General features: G+C 43.6%; 1 protein-coding gene across 1 annotated transcript in view; it reads right to left on the bottom strand.

Moving 5' to 3' along the window:
* The window catches only part of LOC126293515 (uncharacterized), a 330,038-nt gene that overhangs the window by 5,410 nt on the left and 312,160 nt on the right, over positions 1 to 12,468 (bottom strand). The window contains exons 3-4 of the mRNA XM_049986766.1: positions 10,791 to 11,007; positions 7,560 to 7,671 (exon numbers count right to left, since the gene is read on the bottom strand). Coding sequence (XP_049842723.1) covers positions 7,560 to 7,671; positions 10,791 to 11,007 — 329 coding nt within the window. The remainder of the gene's footprint in view (positions 1 to 7,559; positions 7,672 to 10,790; positions 11,008 to 12,468) is intronic.

Consider the following 12,468-nt stretch of genomic DNA (forward strand, 5'->3'; position numbering starts at 1 on the left):
TGGATGACACTTTTCGCATTTTCAGGTCATCATGCAGGATTGTGTGCACAGAACACACAGAAATGCCAACTCTGGAGGTGATCTGTTCAACAGTCATTCGGCGATCCCCCAAAACAATTCTCTCCACTTTCTCGATCATGTCGTCAGATCAGCTTGTGCGAGCCCGAGGTTGTTTCGGTTTGTTGTCACACGATGTTCAGCCTTAATTAAACTGTCGCACCCTCGAACGCACTTTCGACACATCCATAACTCCATCACCACATGTCTCCTTCAACTGTCGATGAATTTAAATTGGTTTCACACCACGAAAATTCAGAAAACGAATGATTGCACGCTGTTCAAGTAGGGAAAACGTCGCCATTTTATATATTTAAAACAGTTCTCATTCTCGCCGATGGCGGTAAGATTCCATCTGCCATACACTGCTGCCATCTGTGGGACGTATTGACAATGAACGCTGCCTCATTTTAAAACATTGCGCATGTTTCTATCTCTTTCCAGTCCGGAGAAAAAAAAATCGGGGGCCTTAGAACTTGAAGGCATCTCGTACAATGTCATCGGCGAACCTTAAGGCTTTTATTTCTTCTCCATGGATTTTAATACCTACTTCGAACTTTCCTTTTGTTTCCTTTAGTGCTTGCTCAATATACAGATTGAATAGCATCGGGGAGAGGCTACAACCCTGTCTCACTCTCTTCCCAACCACTGCTTCCCTTTCACGTCCCTCGACTCTTATAACTGCCATCTGGTTTCTATTCATATTGTAAATAGCCTTTCGCTCTCTGTATTTTACCCCTGCCACCTTCAGAACTTAAAAGAGAGTATTCCAGTCAACATTGTCAAAAGCTTGCTCTAAGTCTACAAATACTAGAAACGTATGTTTGCCTTTCCTTAATCTTTCTTCTAAGACAAGATCTTCCCCGAGGTCGGCTTCTACCAGTTTTTCCATTCGTCTGTAAAGAATTCGCGTTAGTATTTTGTAGCTGTGACTCATTAAACTGATAGTTCGGTAATTTTCACATCTGTCAACACCTGCTTTCTTTGGGATTGGAATTATTATATTCTTCTTGAAGTCTGAGGGTATTTCGCCTGTCTCTTATATCTTGCTCACCAGATGGTAGAGTTTTGTCAGGACTGGCTCTCCCAAGGCCATAAGTAGTTCTAATGGAATGTTGTCTCCTCCCAGGGTTTTGTTTCCACTTAGGTCTTTCAGTGCTCTGTCAAACTCTTCAAGCAGTATCATATCTCCCATTTCATCTTCAACTACATCCTCTTCCATTTGCATGGTATTGTCCTCAATAACATCGCCCTTGTATAGACCCTCTATATACTCCTTCCACCTTTCGGCTTGCCCTTCTTTGCTTAGAACTGGGTTTCCATCTGAGCTCTTAATATTCATGCAAGTGGTTCTCTTTTCTCCAAAGGTCTCTTTAATTTTCATGTAGGCAGTATCTATCTTACCCTTTATGAGATAAGCCTCTACATCCTTACATTTGTCCTCTAGCCATGCCTGCTTGGCCATTTTGCACTTTCTATCGATCTCATTTTTGAGACGTTTGTATTCCTTTTTGCCTGCTTCATTTACTGCATTTTTAATTTTCTCCTTTCATCAATTAAATTCAATATTTCTTCTGTTACCCAAGGATTTCTACTAGTCCTAGTCTTTTTACCTACTTGATCCTCTGCTGCCTTCCCCACTTCTTCCCTCAAAGCTACCCATTTTTCCTCAACTGTATTTCTTTCCCCCATTCCTGTCAATTGTTCCCTTATGCTCTCCGTGAAACACTCGACAACCTCTGGTTTAGTCAGTTTATCCAGGTCCCATCTCCTTAAATTCCCAACTTTTTGCAGTATCTTCAGTTTTAATCTATAGTTCATAACCAACAGATTGTGGTCAGAGTCCACATCTGCCCCTGGAAATGTCTTACAACTTAAAACCTGGTTCCTAAATCTCTGCCTTACCATTATATAATCTATCTGAAACCTTTTAGTATCTCCACGGTTCTTCCACGTATATAACCTTCTTTCATGATTCTTGAACTAAGTGTTAGCTGTGATTAAGTCATGCTCTGTGCAAAATTCTACCAGGTGGCTTCCTCTTTCATTTCTTAGCCTCAATCCATATTCACCTACTATGTTTCCTTCTCTCCCTTTTCCTACTGACGAATTCCAGTCACACATGACTATTAAATTTTCGTCTCCCTTCACTACCTGAATAATTTCTTTTATCTCATCATACATTTCATCAATTTCTTCGTCATCTGCAGAGCTAGTTGGCATATAAACTTGTACTACTGTAGTAGGTGTGGGCTTCGTATCTATCTTGGCCACAATAATACGTTCACTATGCTGTTTGTAGTAGCTTACCCGCATTCCAATTTTCCTATTCATTATTAAATCTACTCCTGCATTACCCCTATTTGATTTTGTGTTTATATCCCTGTAGTCATCTGACCAGAAGTCTTGTTCCTCCTGCCACCGAACTTCATTAATTCCTACTATATCTAACTTTAACCTATCCATTTCCCTTTTCAAATTTTCTAACCTACCTGTCCGATTAAGCGATCTGACATTCCACTCTCCAATCCGTAGAACATCAGTTTTCTTTCTCCTTATAACGACGTCCTCCTGAGTAGTCCTCGCCTGGAGATCCGAATGGGGGACTATTTTACCTCCGGAATATTTTACCCAAGAGGACACCATCATTATTTAACCATACAGTAAAGCTGCATGCCCTCGGGAAAAATTATGGGTGTAGTTTCCCCTTGCTTTCAGCCGTTCGCTGTATCAGCACAGCAAAGCCGTTTTGGTTAGTGTTACAAGGCCAGATCAGTCGATCATCCAGACTGATGTTATTATTGGCCGAATATGAAAAATTAAAATTCATTAGAGGTTATAATGATCAAATATTAAATGCATTGAATAACTAAAGATCACTCATTGGATTATTTTGAGACCTCCCATGACTTTTGATTGTGAGACTCATGAAATTCTTCTAGATAAGCTCAAGTATTGTGGTATGAGTGGGACAGTGCACACATCATTTAATTCATATTTAACTGGAAGAATGCAGAAGGTTGAAATTAACAGTACAGATAGTCTGCAAAAATCAGCAGATTGTTCTAACTGGGGAGGTATCATGAATGGTATCCCACAGGATTCAGTCTTGGGTCCCTTATTGCTCTAAATATATGTTAATGACTTGCTACGCTATATTCATGAAGATGTAAAGCTAGTTCTTTTTGCTGATGATACAAGTATAGTAATCAACAAGCAAGAATCAATGAGGAAATTGTAAACAATGTCTTTCAGAAAATTGTGAAGTGGTTCTCTACAAATGGACTCTCCCAAAATTTTGAGGAAGCACAGTTTATACAATTATGTACAGTAGATAGCATAATAGCATTGATAAATATAGACTATGAACCGAAGTCTGTTGCTAAGGCGGAATATTCAAAATTTCTGGGTGTGCGCATTGATGACAAATTGACCTGGAAACAACATATCAATGATCTGCTGAAACGGTTAGGTTCGGCTACTTATGGTACTAGGATTATTGCAAATTTTGGTGATTAACGTATCAGTAAATTAGCCTACCATGCCTATTTTCATTCACTGCTTTCATATGGCATCATATTTTGGGGCAATTCGTCATTAAGAGAGAAAGTATTCATTGCACAGAAGCGTGTAATCCGAATAATAGCTGGAGCCCACCCAAGATCACCTTACAGACATTTATTTAAGGACCTCGGAATATTCACAGTACCTTCGCAATACATGTATTCCCTTATGAAATTTGTTGTTAATAACCCATCCCAATTCGAAAATAACAGCGAAGTGCATAGCTGCATCACGAGAAGAAAGGATGACCTTCACTACTCTGGATTAAGTCTCACTTTGGACCAGAAAGAGGTGAATTATGCTGCCACAAATATCTTTGGTCATTTGTCAAATAGCATTAAAAATCTGACTGATAGCCGACCAACATTTAAAAGCAAATTAAAAGAATTTCTGAATGCTAACTCCTTCTACTCAATGATGAATTTTTTGATATGAAGTAGTAACTGTAAAAAAAATTGATTAGAGTAAAGAAAACTTATGTTAAAGTAACACGTTCCACACCATTATGAAATATCGTATTCATGTTGTATGGAACAAGTATTAATGTATGTATGTATGTATGTATGTATGTATGTATGTATGTATATGTATGTATGTCAATTACTACAACAAGAAAATGGATGTGTATGTTTTGAGACAGTGTGAATTTCTGCACTGTATTCATGAGGTATTTGAGAATGAGAGTACTTAGCGACTTGCAACAACCTTTACACATAATCTGAAACGTTTTCAAGCTTTTTCTCTGTTACATAAGCACTCTAAGGAAAAAAAAAGAAAAACCATGATCGACGAAGAATTTATCGGAATGGAACGGAACCCGGTAGATGTAATATGAATGTACAGAAAAACAAATGATTACAATTTCAGAAAAATTGGATGATTCATTTAAGAGAATTAACTTCACAAAATGAGGCAGTCAACAACTCGTTGGTCCTCATCTGACCCTTACGCAAGCAGTTATTCAGCTTGGAATTGGCTGACGATTATTGGATGTTCTCCTGAGGGATATCGTGTCAAATGCTGTCCAATTGGAACGTTCTATCGTCAAAATATGAGATGGTTGAAGTGCCCTGCTCTTAATGTTCCTAACGTTCACGATTGTGAAGAGATGCGACGACGTTGCTAGCCAAAGTAAGGTTTGGGAAGCACAAAGACAAGCAGAGGAAACTCTCGTCGTGTGCAGGAGGGCGTTACTTTGGGGAAATGTAAGCCCAGGCTGGCTTGCCATTTATAATAGTAACTCTTTGGTTGTCACCTTCGGCACCCTTACTCCACAGTTGTGTATCATCGATATTGTACGTCACGTTTCGTTGCCTTTCATGGCAAACCACCCTGGGCATGCATTTCAGGAAGATAATACCCGCCTGCACACAGCGAGAGTTTCTACTGCTTACCTTCGTGCTTGCCAAACCCTACCTTGGCTGATTTCTCCCAATTGAGAACGTTAGGACCATTATGTGCACCGCCCTCCATCCTGCTTAGGAGTTTGGAAATCTAACGCGCCAACTGGACATAATTTGGCATGACCTGCCTCAGGAGGACATACAACAACTTTGTCCAAGCTGACTAACTGCTTGTGTTAGGGTCAAGCCTGGACCAATTCGCTTGCCGAACAAGCGGGATTTTGAGAATGGAAGAACGGGAGACTATTGCTCAGACTGAAAAGTTCGCGAGGCGGCTTTCCTCTCTACTGTTGAACCTGCTCTTACAAAGATAAAAATGACAGAAATAAAGAAAGGTCCACGAATGAGGCTAAAATTCAGCGTGAGAAAATGCCAATGATAAGATTCGCTTATGACAATACTGTTATTAGAGAAAACTGAGAAAGAATTATAGGTCCTTTTTTTGAATGGAATGATCTGTTTACTGAGCACAGACAATAGAAAGGCGGAAGTAATGAGCAGTGAGTGGCAAGCTACAAGAACCTGAAACCACAATCTTGTAAACAATCCAACAGTTGCAGTTCCAGGCTTGCACCAACCAAGGGAGTATGGGTGCAGATAAACAGGTATCGGACTGAAGAGGGTAGGTGCATATACAACATGTACAAGTGGGGCTTTTCAAGTGGCAGTGTGTGTGACTGTGGTGACACCCAAACAATGAGCAAACAATGTGAATGATTGTCCAGTCAGACGCTTCCCTGGTGGCATCGAGAAGCTCCATCAAGCATCCCACGAGGCACTCCGCTAGATCGAGTCCATCAACATCCGAGTGTAGTCTGAGCCGTTTTAAAACTTGTGCACTGTATATAATTTCACATGTTCATTTTTATCTATATTTCTTTGTTGGCTAAATCTGTATTACTGAATTTGATGCATACGGTAATAATAATAATGGGCAGTAGCAGAAATAAAATTTGGTGATAAACTTTACATCAAAATTTGAGACAACAAAGTTTACAAAGTGATGGAATTCTGCTACTGTGGAAGCAGAATAACTCGTGTTTGGGTAGGTAAGAACGACGTAGCATTCGTTTATGAACCAGCACGAACTAAGCACTTTGTTGATGCTCCTATGAGAAAATTCCGATTACCATGTTATGGTCGTCAGCTATGTTGTCCTTCTTATGTACTCTTACATTTTATCTGTAGACACGGTCTGCAGCCCCTCTCTGTACCCATCCTCTCTCTCTTTATCGACCTCTCCCGCTCCTCCCTCTATTCATCTCCCATGTCCCTGTCCATCACCTTCACCTCTCCCTCTTTTTGTCCATCTCCTTTTGCCCCCTTCTCTTTGCCCACCTTCTCCTCTCTCTCCCTCCCTGTTCATCTCATCCCCTTTCCTTCTGTGTCTATCTCCTCCTCTCCCTCTCTCTGTCAATCTACTACTTCCCACTTGTCCATCTCCTCCTGCCCCTATCTTTGTCAATCTCATCCTGCTCCTGTCTCTGCCCACCTATGCCTTCCCCCGCTCCCTCTCCATCTCCTTCTTCCCTTCCCCCTATTCATCTCCTCCCCTTTTCTTTCTGCGTACATCTCCTCCTCTCTTCTCTCTCCCTTTGCATTTCCCCCTGCCCTGTCTCTGTCCATCTCCTCCTACCTGTGCCTATCTTCCCCTCCCCCCTCGCTGTTTGTCCATCTCCTCGCCCTCCTTCCACACTCTACGTTATCACGCTCATCCCAATATGAGGCTGGGGGCTCTTAGACCTGCAGTATTTCTTACAAGATTGTAGCTAATGTGATTACCAAGTTTGGTTGAAATCGTTACAGGTGTACAGGAGAAGCTTCCTACCTGTGACTTTGCTTGTATTACACATCTCAAATATATTTCACACATAATTTAACATATTTCCTATTCATTTGTACAAATAATTCACCTGTATGTCTGCTGCATTCCATCCTGCTGTTTCATTTTCACACAACTCAATGTTTCTGACGTCCTTTCTCCTGAACTCTCTTGAGATAAGTGTCACAAAATAACATTCAGTTGTATATCTGAATCCTGTTTGCAGAATGTGTCACGAATACAGTTAGTAGTAAATAAGTAGTAAATTAAAACACCACGAGTCAATTTTACAGCATGAACACCGAAAAGGTATAAGCGGCAAATTGTATTCCTTTTGTCATTTTGTAGGGGTTTTGAGCGAGAAAAAGTTTGGTGAAGATTTGAGATTATGAGTAAGGTTTTTTTCAAGGCACTAAATGCGCTGATTCTCAAATGCTGCATGACTAAAGTGTGGGTATTGTCGCGCTGTTGGCTACACTACCTTTTTATCGAGTGTAGGTGAAGTCGGGTCAGTGGTGTACAAGGAGACGTGGAACATACATACAGCCACTTTTATAGTAGTGTGTATACGGATGTGCAATCAAGATGAGGAACGCAAACTGTATCCTTACTGAGCACCTGTAACGTTAAGTTAAGAACTTGGAGGGATGCTCTGTGACACTGTTGTATCTGTTCTGTTCTCTGCACGCCTCCAGAAACAACGCTGTACTGACCAGCAGCTGCAGCAGGTCGATGGCCGGGGGCTGTCCAGACATGAGCAGCACCGCCCCCGCCTGCCGCCGCCCGCCCGCCTCCGGGACGCCTTCCGCCTCCACCGCCTCCGGCCTGGAACACGGGAGCACCTTGTCAGCAGCGTCTCGTCTTCTGTGCACATCACTTACATGTTAGAAAGGGCTCGTATCGTTTTGGGAAGTACTAGATAGAGAGGCACGCCGCACCACGTACTACAGAGAAAATCAACAAATGTAACAAGTCTCCGAAGTTGCCGTTGCCACTGCCGAAAGGGAGAATGTTAGAGTAACGACAAATCTAGGCTTATAACAAAGATGCAGCTCGTTTCTGATATTTATCAATATCTATGCTGTTGGTATGTCGAGGCAACGACTGAAAGGAACAGAGTTTCAGAGCCATAACCTTAATCGACGAAACTATATAATGACATCTGCGTTTGCTAATGTTCAATCTGTTATAGCTGAGTCCAAAGACATTTAAAAATTAAATACTACTACTAAGACCTGTAACTTATCGATCTCGACATAAAATGGCATGGATTTTAAAGATCAAGATGTTGGAATTGTAACAAACGACCATAAAATAAAAAGAGTGTAAATGAAATCAACTTCTTGGAAAATACCATCTCTTTCACAATCGAAAATCACATACCGAAAAATATTGAAAGATTCAATCCTATTAATAAGATTAATACAGAACAGTCAATAAAAATGTGAGTAAAGAAGTACTAATAAAGTTCTAGAAAACAATGGCAATGCTAGCTATACAATAAATGAGAATAGGCCTATGGCAGTGAGACTTGGACAATAACAACTGGAAATTAACGAAGAACATGTTACACGACCGTTCTTACGAAACTGTCTTGTAACTAATATAAAACACGGAATACGAGGGCTGTTCAATACGTAATGCAACATATTTTTTCTCGGCGAAACTCGACTGTAGAAATTCGGAATTCGTTTTGAAAGATCGTGACATATTTTCGCTTCAGTGCCTATAGTTTCATGAAGTTCCGATAGGTGGCTTCGTTACATGTAGCGTTCAAAATGGAGTCTGTAACGGAGGAGCGTTCCAAGCAAGAAACTGTCTCTGAGTTTCTTTTGGCGGAAAACCAGAGCATCGCAGATATTGGTTGACGCTTGCAGAATGTCTACGGAGACCTGGCAGTGAACAAATGCACGGCGAGTCGTAGGGCGAGGCCTGTGTCACTGTCGCAACAAGGTCGCGCAAACCTGTCCGATCTCCCGCTTGCTGGCCAGCCGCACACAGGTGTGGCTCCTGCAGTACTGGAACGTGCGGACACTCTCATTCGAGGTGATCGACGTACTTCAGTCAGACACTTCGGTTAAAACTGGGCATCTCTGTTGGTAGCCCCGTCCATCAACTGGTATTCTCAAAGGTGTGTGTTCCTGGCTCCCTTGCCGCCTAACAGCACACCATAAAGAGCAACAAAGGACGATCTCTTCGGATTTGCTTGCGCATTACGAGGCGGATAGTGACAACTTTTTGTCGGACTCGCTCCTCACAGGCATGGGTTCATCACTTCCAACCTGAAAAAAACTAAACCCATGGAGTGGCGCCACATCACACTTTAGAGTTGATCGTTGCGCCATGAGGAGGACATCGAGCATATTAACGGCCACGAGAGTCCCACAAGACCGTCAATATGACCTTACCAGGTGAAGATGCGTCTTTGAACTTTTTGTTCCGGTTCGAAGTTAGGAACCAATGTTTCATCGCCTGTGACGACGCTCGAGTAAAGACGGTCACAATGAACTTCGCAACACGCAAGCAATTCCGCACATACCGCCCTTCGGTGCTCTTTGTAGTCTTCACCTAAGCGACGGGGGACCCAGCGGTCACCTACCTTTGGGTGCCGCAACTGATGAACGATTATGTCAGCACTACCGACAGAGGCATCCAGCCGAACAGTGATGAGTTTGATTGTGGGATGGCGATGAGAGTGTCTGCACGTCCCAACACTGCAGCAGTCAGAGCTATGCGGCACGCGGGAGGTCTGCGTGACCTAGTTGCGAGGATGACAAGACGCCTCGCATAACGACTCACTATGCTTTTGTTCAATGCCAGATCTCCACAGACATTCTGCAAGAGCTTGTGAATATTTGCAATGCTGTGGTTTTCCGCCGAAGGGAACTCTGCTCGGACCACACATCCCGTTACGGACGCCATTTTGAAGGTTGCGTATAGGGCCGCCACCAGTCGCAGCTTCACGGAACTTTCGGGGCTGGAGAGGGAATATTTCGAGACGTCTCACAACAAATTCCGCATTTTCTGAAGAGAAATTATCCGAGGAAAACAGTGTCTTGCATTCCTTTTTGAATGTACCTCGTAGAACGTGCCTGGCACCCCTTAAAGCTCTTATTTCTCCTTGCTGACTTTTAGTTACCTTTCTTGGTTCCCTTCTACATCTACATACAAACACGGAAATCTACCATACGGTGCGTGGCGGAGGGTACCTCGTACCACAACTAGCATCTTCTCTCCCTGTTCCACTCCCAAACAGAACGAGGGAAAAATGACTGCCTGTATGCCTCTGTACGAGCCCTAATCTCTCTTATATTTGTGGTCTTTACGCGAAATGTAAGTTGGCGGCAGTAACATTGTACTGCAGTCACCCTCAAATGCTAGTTCTCTAAATTTCCTCAATAGCGATTCACGAAAAGAACGCCTCCTTTCCTCCAGAGACTCCCACCCGAGTTCCTGAAACATTTGCGTAACACTCGCGTGATGATCAAATCTACCAGTAACAAATCTAGCAGCCCGCCTCTGAATTGCTTCTATGACCTCCCTCAATCCGTACCTGTAGGGATCCCAAACGCTCGAGAAGTGCCTCATAAGAGGTCGTATTAGTGTTTTACAAGCGGTCTCCCTTACAGATGAACCACATCTTCCCAAAATTCTACCAATAAACCGAAGACGACTATCCACCTTCCCCACAACTGCCATTACATGCTTGTCCCACTTCATATCGCTCTGCAATGTTACGCCCTTCACAGCTTACTTCATGTACAGACTCAGAACATCGGGGATAGGCTACTACAGTTACACCCTTGATTTCTCACGGCTTCTGTCCCCAACGTCGTTTTCGAGTCTTACCTCTCGAGAAACCTCGCTGTGTTTGCCGTACCCCTGTACAGGGCTGCCACCTCTAACGAACACACAGACACGGCGAGACGCAACTGGCGACTCACCCCTCGTCGAGCAGCGGCTGGCCGGGAGCCGCCTGCCCCCGGCGCCCGCCCCTGGCGCCGACGCCGCCCCCCACGTCGTCGACGTCGGCGTCGCCGGCGGCCACCTGCCACAGCGCCGGCGCCGCCACCAGCCGCGAGACGGTCCAGCGCGCGTCGTCCGGCACCAGGCCCAGCCGCGGGGAAGCCCCGCCGCCGCCGCCGCTGCGCTTCCCGTGCGCTGCAACAGGTTGGCACCACTGTAGCAAGTGCTCCAACTCTGTCTCTCTCTCTCTCTCTCCTGCACTCCAGGAATGGGAAAAAGCGACTGCTTAAAACCTATACCGGTATTTTGGTGCTGAATAACTGGTATTTTTCCCTGTTTGTTTCGTCTGGGTTGTAACACTTTTTTTTTTCATTTTTCTGCGACAATCGCGTAAAAAAGTAGTATACCAATTTGTCACAGCAGAAGTGCTCAAATTTTTGTCTTTTACACTGAGGTGACAAAATACACGTGACACCGTCTAATAATGTGTCGGACCTCCTTTTGCAGCTGCATTGACTCGATAAGTCGTTGGATGCTCCCTGCAGAAATACCGAGCCGTGCTGCCTCTACAGGCGTCCACAACTCCGAAAGTGTAGTCAGTCCAGGTTTTGTGAACGAAATGACCCCTCCGTTATGTCCCACACATGTTCAATAGGATCATGTGGAGCCATCTTGATTGCCAAATCATTCGCTAGAACTGCCGAGAATGTTCTTTGAACCAAACTCGAACAACTGTTGCCCGGTGACGTGGCTTTTAACAATTCCCACGTGGTTCGGAAACATGAAGTCCGTGAATGGCTGCGAATGGTGTCCAAGTAGCCGAACGTAGCTATTTGCAGCCAATGATCGGTTCAGTTGGACGAGAGGGATGCAGTCCATTCCATGTAAACACAAGCCACACCATTATGGAGGCACCACCAGCTTGCACAGTGCCTTGTTGACAACTTGGGTCCATGGGTTCGTGGGGTCTACGCAACACTCGCATCCTACCATCAGCTCTTACCAAATGTAATCGCAACTTACATGGCCAGGCAACGATTTTCCAGTCGTTTAGGTGTAACAACAACGACTCTGTACTATTGTACATATAAGTAATTCTTTTCATCTGATTTTACGATAAACTTGTGTTACTGATGTTCTGATTTCATTTCTTTTTGTTTCATGCCATTATGTTAAGAAAAATGTAAATAAGTTTCATTGTGAATATTAATGTTTATGTCAAATGTCAAGAAATATTGTAATAGAATTGAAATGTAACAAATGTTGAAACTGTTGTAAGATGTTTAAAGTTGTAACTGTGCGTCTGGCCCATACGTAGGCAATGTGTTAGGATATGTAGAATGCAAAACCTCGGGTGAATACCCGGTCTGTCAGGGATCGGTAAAAGGTGGATGGCAGGCGAGCGCGGGAAAATGCATGGCACAACGGGCACAGCAGCAGTTGGAGTCTGCCACTGGTCTGAGCGACACCTTCTGCAGCGAGGAGGTTCTCCCGGAAGACATAGCTTAACTGAGCCTCGGGTATGCCGTTCCAACGCCCACACAGCATGGTAAAATTCCATAGGCACTAAATGGAAAAGTACTGCGACGCTAAGAAGAATTAAGTGCTGATACGTTAAGACCCATAGCTGTGGTTGTAAGTGTGCTCTGTGCCTCG

Source organism: Schistocerca gregaria, chromosome 10 (assembly GCF_023897955.1).
Source record: "Schistocerca gregaria isolate iqSchGreg1 chromosome 10, iqSchGreg1.2, whole genome shotgun sequence".
Lineage (NCBI taxonomy): Eukaryota > Metazoa > Arthropoda > Insecta > Orthoptera > Acrididae > Schistocerca > Schistocerca gregaria.